Below are 15,160 nucleotides of genomic sequence, written 5' to 3' on the forward strand. Positions count from 1 at the left end.
TAGCTTTTTTTTGTGTGTGTTTCAGATGATTTTGTGCCCAATAGAAACTAATGGTAAATAATGTATTGTGTCATTTTGGAGTCACTGTTATTGTAAATAAGAATAGAATCTGTTTCTAAACACATCTACATTAATGTGGATGCTATCATGATTCCGGATAATCCTGAATGAATCGTGAATAATGATGAGTGAGAAAGTTACAGACGCACAAATATCATACCCCCAAGACAACCTCTCACCATTACTATAACCGGGGAGGCTAGCATTTTTGGGGGGGAGGGGGGTATGATATTTATGCATCGGAGCAGGTTAGTTCTGAAGGATTCGTTGTCATAGACATTAACCTGGCTAAAAGTTGAGACACTTTCGTGGGACAGGTTATCCCAAGTTGAACTCAGAGTTGACCAAAGTTAACTAACTCCTCAACCCTGATTCGTAGATTAGGGCTCTGATCTGTTCCGTGTGTTGATCAAATCAAATGTTATTTGTCACATACACATGGTTAGCAGATGTTAATGCGAGTGTAGCGAAATGCTTGTGCTTCTAGTTCCGACAATGCAGTAATAACCAACGAGTAATCTAACAATTCCACAACTACTACCTTATACACACAAGTGTAAAGGGATAAAGAATATGTACATAAAGATATATGAATGAGTTATGGTACAGAATGGCATAGGCAAGATGCAGTAGATGGTATCGAGTACTGGCATGAGCAAACCGAGAATTTAAAACGCATAAAGGTCCATTCATGCGCCACAGTAAAAGCAGTTTTAGGTTAATATGTGGTGAAGAGTTCTGTATCTTTAAACATGATTAAAGTATTATGTGTTGTTGAGACTGTGAAATGGAACACCCCCCCACTAATAGCTTAAATCATAAAGCCGGCTCCTACAGGGGTATTTTTTTAAAGTAAGTGTCCGGATGAGGTTACTGGTCGTATTTTGCATTTGCAACCACAACCTGTTGTGGTGTTATAGTACCGTATGTTTGACCTTGTTCTTTGGTGGTGTCTGTTTGTCTATGCATGAATCTAGGACGATTAGCTAGTTAACTAACTAGAATTATAATCATGTAGAATTATTGTACCCATAAATGTTAGGGACATAATTGATATTACATAATCTTGTATCTTAATTTGTTACCACAACTTCAATCCTGCCTTGCAGGCATCCGTATGGGCAGCCTGGGCCTGTTCCTGCAGTGTGCTACCTCTACTGTCTTCTCCCTGCTCATGAGCCGACTGGTCCGCCATTTTGGCTCGCGCCGGGTCTACCTGAGCAGCATGGTGAGCTTCACCATCTCTGCCCTGGTCATCTGTATGTCCAAGAGTGTGGTCCTGGTCACCGTGATGTCGGCTCTGACCGGCTTTGCCTATGCCACGCTGCAGACGCTGCCGTACACCCTCACCTGCCACTACCACAAGGAAATGGAGGTAAGGACAGAAAGGCACACATACATACAGTACTCTGTGGTCCCTGTACTTCCTGAGCGTAGTGTACATATGAAATCATATTTTAACTGTGATACAATTCTGTTGACTCCTTTAGATGCCGTAGGAGTCAACAGCCATTTATCAGGGCTGAGTAAACAGCCATGTATGTTCCAATACAAACAAACGCTCACATCGTGGTCATAGTCATATCATTTTTCTCCCTCCCTCCGTACACATACCCAGTCCAGCCCTACACAAACAAACTCCCTTGCACACACTGCCTAACCCTAGACTGTGTATTGAATTTACTTCTCTCTCTTTGCATTTCAGGTTTACATGCCAAAAAAGAAAACAAAAAACTTGCTTAAGTACGGGATTGTGATCAAGCAGGACTCGATCACGCATTTGACACCCGTGGCTGAGGAGGGGGGGCTGGCCCACAAACTGGGGGGCAACAACGGGCATGCCTTCTTCAGCCAAGACGGCTCAGACTACTACCCCCCTCCCCAAAGCCAGAATGGGTCGTCCCACAAAGCCACGGGCCCCGAGCAGGATGAGCCAGAGGGCTACGAGAAGCGCGGCGTAGGGTTGGACTTTGCCATCCTGGATAGCACCTTCCTCCTCTCTCAGGTCTTTCCCACTCTCTTCATGGGCATGATCGTTCAGTTCACAAAGTCCGTCACTGCCTATATGGCCTCCTCCGCCATCTTTGGCATCATCGCTATCTATCTGGCCAACCACATCATCTTTGACCAAAAGGACCTCAAGAGCTGAAAGAACCAGGAACCAAGAGTGAAGGAATGCACCCCTGGCTGCACTACCACTCCCTGCGCTTGCAACGCTCCAGTGTCTTCGCTGACCGTTGCCATGGCATTACCAATGAATTGCAATGAGGCAGCCCGTTTATACGTTTGTGTGTATGTGTGCGGCAGGAATGAAAGGAAAATGTATACCCATGACAATTGTTCCCTCCAGAATTTACTGCAGCTAGTTACTGTGTCTACAAGAGAGAGACTGTGTCTGTGTATTTAGAGTGTCTCTCACCTTGTTCCTCTCAGACACGTAGATGGCCTCTCAGAAGGGTCATTTCTCCTTCTCCTCAGGTACAGCTAGCTTCACAGCATGAGCGGACTCCATCGGCCCTTAGACAACTGGAATACAGATTTATTACCATTTCACTCTCGTCTATGTGAGGAGTTTGTCAATGCTATATATTTAAAACAGTCTGCTGTTAGGGCTGGATTCAATCCGTACTGTGGAAGATCTGTGTTAAAATGTAAATGTAATTTCCGAATAAGCCGACAGCATTTACCGTGAATGCAGTACGCGGGAATGCGGGAACATTGCCTATAACGTGGATCTTCCGTGATACTTCTGCAATATGGATCGAATCCAGCCCTTAGTCAAAGTCAACAGGAGATTATTGCCCACTTCTCATGCAGACTGGCCAAGAGAGAAAAATACCCAATTTGGAGAGCCCATCACCTGCTTGGGAAAGGATCTGGGCTCACATAGCTCCATGCTGCTAATGTAGGGGCATTTCTGTCTGTTTGTTATTCTCAGCCAGGTTGTGCTTGCAGTCACAATGGGTGGATTATGCATTGCTTACTGAAACATACATGTTATCACACACGTGATAAGTCCAATGAGACCATTGGACTTGTTCGTCAAGAAACTGCAAATAGAAAAATTGGGAATAACTGGGGTAACTGGCCCCTAGTTTTGGATGGTTTTTGATAATAAGCAGGTTTACTGTATATATTTTGTATATGAATTCATATATTTATATTCCTATGGGAATTTCTTATGCAACCTGTTTGGGTGAGGTCATCTGTGTAACTGTGGTGTTGTTAGAATGAAGTGGCTCAATGGCATCATTGCATTTTTGTTTGAAGTCTGTCATCTCAGGATAGTCACCTCTTTTCTAGAAATTTCAGACAGTGCCATATTGTGCTATTTATTACATCATTTCTACTGCCACTATCACGTTCAATCTGAAATGACACTAGGAAAGTAAATGAGGTGAATTAACCAATGCTGTAAAAAATTCAGGTGCACTTCTTTTTGGAAACTCAATTAATATTCCCATGAGCAAAATACCAAAAAGTCATACTAGCAACACTGCAGTGTTACAGTGAACTGGGTTACTGAAAATAGTTTTGGTATGCAAGATGACAGTTTTTTTGTGTTCTGTCATATTTTTTATGCTTTTCTCATTGTACATCTCTTTGGAAGGTCAACATGGGTCTGTGAAAAGGTGTGTGTGTGTTTTTTGTTGTTGTTTATTTTACTATCCTTGTGGGGACCAGAAGTCCTCACAAGGATAGTAAAACAAGGAAAATTCGGACAAGTGGCGACATTCCACCGGTCCCCACAAGGAAAAAGGCTGATTTAGAGGTAAGGGTTAGAATTAGGGTTTGGAGTAAGTGTTAGGTTTAGAGTTCAGGTTTAGGGACTCAATTGTTTGGTCCCCACAAGGATAGTAAAACAAACTTGTGTGTGAATTTCATAGCGCAGTGGAGAGAGCAGGGCAACATGACATGACTTTGGATGCAGTCTCTCCTGGAGTTCCAGTCACCTAACAGAATACTGCACACAAATAATAGCTATAAGCTACAGACTTTCTGTATCTCATCTGCTGCTGTACACTGTGGCCAGTTTATTAGGTACAACCATTTAGTACTGGGTCGGACACCCCTTTGCCTCTAGAACAGCCTGAATTCTTCGGGGCATGGAAACTTCGCTCAACTGTTACCGTTGACACCAAGCAGGATTGGGCCATGGACTCATATTGTTTACGCCAAATCCTGACACAACAGGAACTGTGATTTGTCAGATCAGGCTATGTTTCTCCACTCCTCAATTGTCCAGTGTTGGTGATTGCGTGCCCACTGGAGACGCTTCTTCTTGTTTTTAGCTGATAGGAGTGAAATCCGGTGTGGTGGTCTGCTGCAATAGCCCATCCGTGACAAGGACTGACAAGTTGTACCGTTCTTTTCCTGTTTGTGACCCACCTGTTAGCTTGCACGATTCTTGTCATTCTCCTTCGACCTTTCATCAACGAGCTGTTTTCACCCATACGACTGCTGCTAACTGGATGTTTTTTGTTTGTCGCACCATTCTCGGTAAACCCTAGACACTGCCTGGCCGTTTCTGAGATACTGGAACCGGTGCGCCTGGCACCGACGATCACGCCATGCTCAAAGTCGCTTATGTCACTCGTTTTGCCAATTCGACCGTTCAATCAAACAGTAACTGAATGCCTCGATGCCTGTCTGCCTGCTTTATATAGCAAGCCAAGGCCAGGTGACTCACTGTCTGTAGGAGCGAACCATTTTCATGAACAGGGTGGTGTACCTAATACACACACAGTAATCAAAATATATTGTGGCCTTCAGTTATTCTTCAAACTTGGAGTTTTGTTAGTAAAACGCTTGTGTTACAATCAATATGTTATGTTATATGCATTCGGTGTATGATTTGCCTACTTTTTCTGACTTTCAATCAGAAATATGGCTGTATAATAACCAAACATAATGTAATAGCTCATTTATGCAATGATGAGATTGGCTAAATACACTTGTTTTTTGTAATATTTCATTGGCAGTTAGTGAAAGATAATACCACGTCACTCATCGTTGAAAACCAATTACTAAACAGACATGGTAACTTTTTGAAAATAACAGTTGACTTTGAGAAAATTCCCCCAGCACACAGACAAGTAAATACTAATCTGACGTACTGTAGAGCATATGGACATACTGCCATGCGCCTTGGGAATATAGCAACGTTTTGCAAGTGCCTCTAGAAATGTTTTTATTTTTTGGACATAACTATTTATTTATTGTTCTTTTAAAAATCATAAGCACATGTTAAAGTATTTAGCATTATTTTTTGTTGCATCTGTCAAAAGTGTAAAGTGCAAAAGCTATTTCTGTGAAAAACCAATTATAAATTGTTATTTTTTGTGTAGATGTGGTAAGAGACATCTTGACTTCAGCGCTATAATTTATTTGAATTTTCTTCCATCCCACTCGTTCATCGTGGGTTGCTTACACTCAGATAGCTTATTGATCTCGACTGCTGTCAATGTGTCCCTGTAGGATGGCAAAGTTATACTACGTATCATTATTTCATTGCGGCACTGTAAGTTGTCAGGAATCCAACTCAACTCACAAAGTTGATGATTTCCTGGTTTACCTTGCAGAATAGTACATTAATATTTAAACACATGGTTTTGTTTTAGCTTTTAAGTTGTTGGTTTCATCCGGACTATTTCCTCTATGAGTTCTGGTTTTAAAGGAGCAACTTTGCTGGATGTGCATGTCTTCGTGATGACTAATACCTTTGCAGAGTATGGTAAACAACCTGTTGTATCCTTATTTATTAGTAAACAGGAAGTAGTCAATACTGTTGCATCAGGATAATTTATAACCACTGTATTGTTTCTCTGTGTTGAGTTTCCCCTATATTTCGTTATGTTGATATTTGTTAGACATACACTATATATACAAAAGTATGCGGACACCCCTTCAAATTAGTGGATTCTGCTATTTCAGCCAAACTCGTTGCTGACAGGTGTATAAAATCGAGCACACAGCATTTCAGTCTCCATACAAACATTGGCAGTAGAATGGCCTTACTGAAGAGCTTAGTGACTTTCAATGTGGCACCGTCATAGGATGCCACCTTTCCAACAAGTCAGTTTGTCAAATTTCGGCGCTGCTAGAGCTGCCCCGGTAAACTGTAAGTGCTGTTTTTGTGAAGTGGAAATGTCCCGGAGCAACAACAGCTCAGCTGCGAATTGGTAGGCCACACATGCTCACAGAAAGTTGCCACCGGGTGCTGAAGAACATAGCGCATAAAAATCATCTGTCCTCAGTTGCAACACTCATTACTGAGTTCCAAACTGCCTCTGGAAGCAACGTCAACACAATAACTGTTCATCTGGAGATTCATGAAATGGGTTTCCATGGCTGAGCAGCCACACACAAGCCTAAGATCATCATGCGCAATGCGTCCATTGGAGTGGTGTAAAGCTCACTGTCATTGGACTCTGGTGCAGTGGAAATGCAGTCTCTGGAGTGCTGAATCACGCTTCACCATCTGGCAGTCCAACGGACAAATCTGGGTTTGGCGTATGCCATGAGAATGCTACCTGCCAACTGTAATGCAGTCAACTGTAAAGTTTGGTGGATGAGGAATAATGGTCTGGAGCTGTTTTTCATAGTTCGGGCTAGACCCCTTAATTCCAGTTAAGGGAAATCTTAACGCTACAGCATACAATGACATTCTAGACAATTCTGTGCGTACAACTTTGTTGCAACCGTTTGGGGAAGTCCCTTTCCTGTTTCAGCATGTCAATGCCCCTGTGCACAAAGCGAGGCCCATACAGAAATGGTTTGTTGAGATCGTTGTGGAAGAACTTGACTGACCTGCACAGAGCCCTGACCTCAATCCCGTTGAACACCTTTGGGATGAATTGGAACGCTGACTGCAGGCCTAATCGCCCAACATCAGTGCCCAACCTCACTAATACTCTTGTGGCTGAATGGAAGCAAGTCCCCGCAGCAATGTTCCAACATCTAGTGGAAAGCCTTCCCAGAAGAATGGAGGCTGTTATAGCAGCAAAGGGGGGGCAACTCCATATTAATGCCAATGATTTTGGAATGAGATGTTAGACAAGCAGGTGTCCACATACTTTTGGTCATGTAGCGTAAGTAACCATTGAATTTCAATAACTTAACAACAGTGTTGTGGTTCTTTAATTATGTGTCCAAATGCCCAGTGTTTAGGTTAGTTGGGTCTCAAGATAGCAAGTGCCAAGGGTCACATTTAAGATGGCTTTGGTTAATTGACAAAACTGTTTTGTAAATGTGCTGGGGTGTATAAGACTTAATCAGGGATCTATTCACATTGGTCCTATTTGCTGAGGACTGTATGATTATGAATCTGCTATTATGTCCTCAGTTTTAATTGATGCTCTAAATGTGTTGTTCTTTGTGTTTTCAGCCTTCATAAAAATCATATAAGATTATTTTGATTATAAATCCCTCAGCTTGGGTATTGTGCAGTCACCAAATAGATTGTTTTTAATACAAAATAAATGTACTGCATTGAAAAATGCTTGTCTGAGATTTTGTATGTCACTGAGAACAACTTTGTCTGTCGAAATGTTTTGAACTATGGTCAATGGTGGTTGCGCATGAAGCACAGTTAAAACCTTGGAGATAGCGCCATCTATTGGAATTCCCAACCAACTGGATGACATTGAGGGGACCGGTGGAAGCGCGCCACTGACGTATAGGCATATGCTCCATGGTGTCATCATTACAAAGAAAATATGATATGCATTTATGTTTCAGGGGAAGGAATAGTCTATGAGAGACGTTTCGGGTAACTAAATTACGCACCACTGTGCTCATGAATGCATCTTACTTTAATTGTAAGTCTATTCAAGTGTTTTAAGAGAATAATTGGTTTGGAAAGTTCTTGAACCAGCAGCATAGGAAGTGGCCCCCAAGGGTGCCATTGCTCTCCGGTGACAAGTGGACTGTTTTTACACCTTCCTTCTAAATAAGGAAGCAGCCTGTCAGACATATGACCACCGACCCAATTTGGGAGCTGCCAAAGTGTCCATCATGTTCCGCAGTTGCTTAACGCCACCCAATGCGATCTCTCCCTTCCTCGGTTTCACGGGCGCTGTGACAGTGTTCGGTTGAACTCTCCACAGACTTGGCACTGCAATTCAGCGCCTCTTTTCTTGCTTGCTTGCAACTTCACTCTCCCCATCCTCCGCCCTTGTATTATTCGAAGGGGCAGCAGTGAACTCAGCATGATGTAATCTAGAGATGCGATAGCCTGGCAAGGTGAAACAGGGTTTTGGTGAGTGGTGTTCTCCACGGCCTGCGTTGCCCACAGAGAGAGGGAGGCGCGGGGCTGCAAAACATGGTAATCATCACCGCCACCATCTCAAGCACTGCCACGCGCACTCCCATTTCTACTCCTCTGCATTGGGGCTGTCGTCTCATGCCCAGACCCCTGATCAGCTTTCCAAAAATAATCCTCTGCCAGCATGCCGAAGGAAGAAAAACAAGAAGAGTGGTATTTTTAGGGCCATTCATTTTGACCACGTGCCCCGAAGGTAAACCGGATGGCCATTGCGCAAAGGTTCCTCATCAGTATGTCCTACGAGGCCAGCACGCACTGGACGTTGACTGCGATTGTTCTCTTGGGGTTCATAGTAGGGATTGTGTCATCATATCCTATTCCGAGCAGGACAAATGCAACGTTATTGGAGAAAAGATGGGAGACCCTCTTCTCCCGCTCCATTCTGGGCATCTCGGGGGAGAAATCGGACCTGAACTGGGAGAGTGACTATTTGCTAGGTATCAAAAGAGTCCGGAGGCTCTACTGCAACGCGGGTATCGGGTTTCACCTCCAGGTCCTCCCAGACGGGAGGATAAATGGTGTACATAATGAAAACCAGTACAGTGAGTTGCTTCCACAGATGTAACGCAATATACATCACATAAAGGGGCCGTCGTTGATAATTATGGATCTAACAGCATCTATAGCCCATTTTGCATGATATGTCATCAGCCGCGAAGGGAGCATTGAATGTCTTCTAGAGCAAAGACAAATCTATTAAAAACAGTATCCATCAGTGCTAACTGTCTCCTTAATCTCAAACATGACATGAATGTATGGACGTATTTAGACAACAACCTATTTTTACACTGGCTCCTACAGCGGCCGAGAAACTAACAGTCACCGTACCGTGTACGTTCAAAAGGGCAATTATTAAGTCCACATGATAGCCTAAACCTATACATTTCTGAGCATATATCGAAAATTGAACGTGGGAATTTATATAGAACAAAGACTCAGCATCCTGTGTAGCAATCTGCAAGGTTACACCCACCGGCGCACAGCATATGCTATAACCACTATGAACCATATTTTGTACCTATCTGATCGGATGTATTTTTCCAATATCTAATATCTGGTATTTTGTTCAATTAGGTCTAATAGAGATCTCAACGGTAGAGCGAGGAGTGGTTAGCTTGTATGGGGTAAGGAGTGAGCTGTTTGTCGCAATGAATAGCCGAGGAAGGTTATACGGAACGGTAGGTATGCACAGTTGGCTATTCCATTTATTTTCCTGCAATATTTGTTAATGGCTCCGAGAATAGTGGTCTTTGCTATTACGCTATGACTGGTCGGGTTTTATTTGCATGTCATATTAACTATTGGGTGTGCCTATCTTAACGTGTGCTGTGAATTATGTGAGAATAAATATGATAATGGAATGGTAGGCTATTTGGTATTGTTAACGATATGTTCCCCCAATCTTATTATGCATTCTTTTGAAATTATAAGTAGTAAACGAGCTAAGGGCCTGTTAATGGTCGAGTTGCCTTCGGCTATAATGATGAGGTTAACAGACGCATAATTGTGTCACGCGCTGTAATACGGCCCTGCGTGCGAGGGAAAGCCCCCGATACTCCAGAACCTGTCATCGGGACCTGGGACTGTATGCAATTAGTTCTTTAAATATGAATATTAGGCCTATTTACATGTTAGCCATAGCCTATGAGTGTAACCTATCACTGATCGAAGTGCATCCTTTGATTATGGACATTGAACCAGGAGTCAGGAATGATGATTTCAAAAGTGATTCCATTAGGGTATCTCTGACGGACGTCATTAGGCAGTCTTGTTGGAAGTCCCAGCACATCCCGTCTTTTCACAACGTATTATTGCAGAACATTTTCAAAAATGTCTATCCAACAAATACTCTGAAAAATATTGTTAGACAATTGTTTAGACAATTAAACAAACACGATTAGCAATGAACAAAGTGCAAGGTGCGCACAAGAAGGCCCACAGCTCTCCAATTGCGCATGAATGAACAGTCCCCCCCAAAATACACTTACAAAGTGTATGCAATTAAAAACCTTTTGGCATCGATCATTTCACAAATAACACATTGGTTAATATGCTAATTAATTACCCATATGGGTGACAAATAAGTGTCACAGCAGTGCTACCTGTGCGTAATACCCCAGCTATTGATGTTTAAAGGGATGGTTCACATTTGCCTCATCTTATTAATACACAAAAATAAGTCAATAGACCCAGGGAGTAAGCAAACCAACATGTGTTTTTGTTCAGTAAGCTGCAGTTTAGCATTGTCTTTATCAAGCACAACGTGTGGGAGTGGTAGGGCCTCTGTTAGCATGCTCCAATAGCACAAATTACTCCAAAACAGCAACATTCACATTGTAATTTCCTTTGAAATTGAATGAATATGATATGTCAAGATGATCTCAGTTGATTTAAAGTTTTGAGTTCCAGTTTTCAAAAAATATGTGGTAAATGTAATTTTCGTTAGATATCACCTCAAGGACATACGTTTACTGTTTTATAAACACTTTTATTTCTTATGAATTTTAGATTGAGCAAGAGATGTACTAGTCTTCAGAGACAAAGGTTTGCAGGTTCATGGCCTGTTATCAGACCCAAATGTGCTCCAATATATTAGTGCATGGCTCCCCTACTTTACATGTGAACCAATCCTGGATGAGGATGAAATGATTGCATGGCAAGTATTTTTCTGTGCATCCTGTACAATCATATCAAACTGCTAGCTGTGAAACTAGACTTGGCCACGCATTTTCTTAGGCTTTTTCTCCTTTGCTATTTTCAGACAGTCTTCCATGATGAATGCAAGTTCAGAGAGAGCATGCTGCCAAACAACTACAACGCCTATGAGTCTTCCGTTTACAGAGGCTCCTACATTGCTCTCAACAAGCATGGCCGTCTGAAGAGAGGCAAAAAGGCCACCACTGCCATGACTGTCACACACTTCCTCCCCAGAATATGAGCAAAACTGGCAATATCTCACTTATTTGCACATGTGGATTGTTTTCCAGGTAACATTATACAGTATACACGCATACACCAATACAAATGGACTGCAAAAGAAAGAAATACCACTATATATGATGGTATTTATTCAGTCTTTTATATGTACATTTCGTTAGCTCACTTTGTTTTACAACTTATGGATATGCCATTATTTGCTGCTTGTTATTTTAATGAGTATTATATAAGGGGTGGAGAAGCTTCGTCTGTCCCCTCCACTTGATATGGGTGCTTGCCATATCTGGTGGAGACCTTGCCCTGTCAGTGGATGACAGCTCAGCCTCTAGAAGTGAAATGGATACTTTTCATTACCTCAAAGCGCCACGTCACCGAATGGAAAAAAATGTGTGCATGAAATTTCTACTGAGAAGAATGCCTGTTTACTTTGAACTTTTGTCGTTATCAATCAAGGACTAGACATTTTCCATCTTCTGTGTCAACATTATACCATTGTATAGTAAGGGTAACTAGAGCACTTGTTTGTTTCCTTGCTTTATGATGAGATGGTGTGTGCCTTTGATTCCCACTTGAGAGCCCCTTCCCTTGCATGCGAGAAATGCGCCCCTCAGTCAGAAATAGGGATGACACGCAGGTCATCACTAACCTCATACACTCCAGGTGGCTTTAGCCCGATTCCTAAAGGCCCACAAGTATCTTCAGTTTCTTTTCAGAATAACGTCAATCAAGTAATTGAGACTCTAATTGAGACTGTGTCCGAGCTCATAGCCATTGATGTGGCAAGCTAGAGCTGGAGACCCACCATCCTAGGGGGCTTGACAATCCTGGCTTTTATGAGGCTAGATGGTTTTATGAGGCTAAGTGCATGATGGCTAGATGGTCAGACCAGAATGAAATGTGTGTATGTGCCTGGTCTTGGACTAAAGGGAGCCTGCTGTAGAAATCAAACAGTTTGATTCCTTTTGAAACTGATGAGGGTTGAAACCTTAACTTGTGCGCTGGTTCGATGTCTGTTGTATCTCCATTTCTGCAGTAAATGTTGAGCTGCAGAAATATTGCTTGTTTTCACATTCACTCTGGAAATGAGGGTCAGCTACATTAATTTGAAGTAATGTCAATATTACATTGACATTTTTTTTTGAGAGATCTTGCTTATTTCACGCAACTGAGATTTGCTAACAATATTTCAGGTAGCTAATGCAATCTGTATTTGACATATAATATCTGATAGTTAGATCATAACGATTGTACTCATAGGTACCTGTTTCTCTCTTTCATTGCTTACAGCAGTTATTAAGTTGTAAGGTCTTGTGTGAAAGAAAAACAGAAGCAATGTCTCAAAGCATTTCCCCAAAGGCTTACAGTAGTGATGTTTGGGCTTTGTGCATTGAAGTCAATGCTTGCTTGCTCTCCTCCTCGAATACTGTACGTTTCCATAGTGGAGCGATAAACCCATACAGTGCTGTACTGACATGAAGAAGAGTACTTATATGGGACTGTGCATGTGGTACCCATTGTTCTTTTAACCTGCTAAGGATGCAGATCATTTTGGACAAGCTACTCCCCAAATACCCGAGCAGACCCCCCTTGTCCAGTGGACACTGTAAAAGCCTTTGTTCAACAATGGCCATGAGATTCCAGAAGTATCCTTCCTCTCCCATCCGGAGCCCTTTTAGTCCAAGGTCAGAGTCATAGACTTCTTTCACTGTGTCTAGGCACGTGATGTTCAGGTTGACCCGGGGTTGACCCGGTTCTCTTTTCCCCTTTCACCTACGTTCGCTCTGTTATTCCTTTATTTATTTGTGGTTGATATGTAGCTCGAAGAAAACCTTGCATGAATGACATACAGTGATTTTTAGGTGTAAGTGGTTTGATGATTCTGTACCTCTCTTTGACTGGTGGGCAATGAGCATGGATTTATTGGGAACGGAGTGGCATAATCTGATTTAAAGACGGTTTATCTTTGGTTATTACAGTGCTATAGGTATGTTTGGTGCGTCAGAGTAAAATCCATAAGATGTTGTCATCGTTTATCTCTTTTACATTTACACCAGTTCAATTCTTATTCCAACACAGCATTCATCGGTAGCCAACTGTCAAATGGATTTGAGCTGGTACTTACCTTCCCCCCCAACTACTTGTAGTAGGAAGAGAAAGGCTGCAGGCTCGATGCAGGGTCTAGTTGAGATGGAACACAGAAAGCATCCATTTGTACACCCATCATACTTTGTACCTGCCACAGCAAAAGAGAAAGCAGAGGTGTTATCAGATCAATTTACCTTGAGTCAGGAATAAGATGGAATTGTCCTGCTGTGCAGTGCTAGCAAAGCACTACTTCCAACGAAGATGGTATACAAGGAGGATGGCAAACAAAGGGGATGGCAGACAATGAAAATATGTAACACAAAGGCTGTTTTGGATGTGGGCCATTATGAAGTTTTGTTCAGTCTTCCAAGTAGAGTTATCTCTACAGATAGCACCAGATCAAGCCTACCTATATTGTCACAATGTAACTGAAAATTGTCTTGAGAATGATCTATTCAGGATTGTGGAATGAATGAAAAAGAGCTTTTCTACCGTTTTGCATGTGTCTTTCTGGGATGACGTAGCAGGATTCATGGTTTCATTTAATCTGTGTGGTGCAACAACATCCTATTGTATTTATCATTCATATTTTTTGGGCCGGTCTATATGGACAACAGGACACTATCTGGACAACCTTGAGATTTTGTATGAAAAGCGCTATATAAAATAAATCTATTATTATTATGAACAAGCAAATACATGAACTGAAATATAGATATTTGGAAGTGTGAGAATTGTGCCTCAGTCAAAATGGTTTCTTATGTCATAAAGAGCACCTAGTTTAGTGTACACCTGTTAGACCTTCACACAAGTCTTTGTACTAAATGCATTAAAGCTGCTCAAAGAGTGTTAGATACGCAAATGGTGTTCAAGCCTACAGTAGCTTACAATGCAATCCATTGTGGGCTCTCCAACGTGTGCAAAGGTGGCGGTAGCGAGTCTGTGTGTGCCCTGTGTGTCTGCAGCCTTAGTTTGTGTTCTCACTCAGTTTTATATTCCTGTACTGAGGGGAGTGTGCATCCTCTAAATCCCCCTCCTCTTTTTTAACATATACCTTACCTTCTGCCTTAGTTCCGATTTATTGAAATGATTGTAAATTAGTTTGAAAAACAGACTTCTCCAATCATTTGTTTCTGGGGGGGAAAAAAATATGTTGACGAGTAAGAATACTAATATATAAAAAATGACTTTCCTTTTATTTTTGTACGTATGTGCTGTGCACAACAGTCAACTGTATTCCTGCAATAATAATAAAAACATGTTTTTTATGGGTTGTTATTTCTATGGTTCATGTCAATTGCGAACTGGATTTATATGATAGAACCTCCTATGTATTGATTTAGTTAGTCAAGGCCACCCTGAGTATTTTAGATTGAGAAGTGTATTATACACTATTCAAAATAAAATAAGCCAGCGAGTGTTTCTTTGTGGCAATTGATAAGTAAACTGAACTCTTTCAAGGATTATACTGCACTTTTTAAGCACACTCATATTACTATGATGTGTGTGTGCAGCTGGGGCTCCCCCCTCTGGCAAAAATAAATATAGCCACGTTTTGGGAAGGATATGGTTCCATTTGGGCCCCTACACTCCAGATGTGTTCAGGGATAAGCCAAGGGCCAAAAACTGGACAGAAGTGTGTGTGTGTGTGTGTGAGCAAGCGAGAGAGAGAGATTTAACCTGTCCAGTATTTATAAAGAAGAGAAGAGGCTAGCGGGAATAAACAAGAGAGCCCAGACCCTCAGGTAGGCA

The 15,160-nt window shown here is 41.9% G+C and overlaps 2 protein-coding genes across 3 annotated transcripts in view; both read left to right on the forward strand.

The window, feature by feature from the left end:
• Positions 1–5,407, forward strand: part of LOC112252582 (solute carrier family 45 member 3) — a 49,332-nt gene extending 43,925 nt beyond the window's left edge. For both annotated transcript variants that reach the window (XM_024423923.2, XM_024423924.2), the window contains exons 4-5: positions 1,170–1,435; positions 1,766–5,407. In XM_024423923.2, coding sequence (XP_024279691.1) covers positions 1,170–1,435; positions 1,766–2,209 — 710 coding nt within the window. In that variant the 3' untranslated portion in view covers positions 2,210–5,407. The remainder of the gene's footprint in view (positions 1–1,169; positions 1,436–1,765) is intronic.
• A 2,741-nt stretch (positions 5,408–8,148) lies between these two features.
• On the forward strand, positions 8,149–14,646 carry LOC112252583 (fibroblast growth factor 6-like). Its single transcript, XM_024423925.2, has 3 exons — positions 8,149–8,928; positions 9,461–9,564; positions 11,148–14,646. Exons 1-3 carry the CDS (start codon positions 8,589–8,591, stop codon positions 11,322–11,324), a joined length of 621 nt encoding a protein of 206 aa, XP_024279693.1. The 5' UTR covers positions 8,149–8,588; the 3' UTR covers positions 11,325–14,646.
• The last annotated feature ends 514 nt before the right edge of the window (positions 14,647–15,160 follow it).

Source organism: Oncorhynchus tshawytscha, linkage group LG06 (genome assembly GCF_018296145.1).
Source record: "Oncorhynchus tshawytscha isolate Ot180627B linkage group LG06, Otsh_v2.0, whole genome shotgun sequence".
In the NCBI taxonomy this organism is placed as follows: domain Eukaryota; kingdom Metazoa; phylum Chordata; class Actinopteri; order Salmoniformes; family Salmonidae; genus Oncorhynchus; species Oncorhynchus tshawytscha.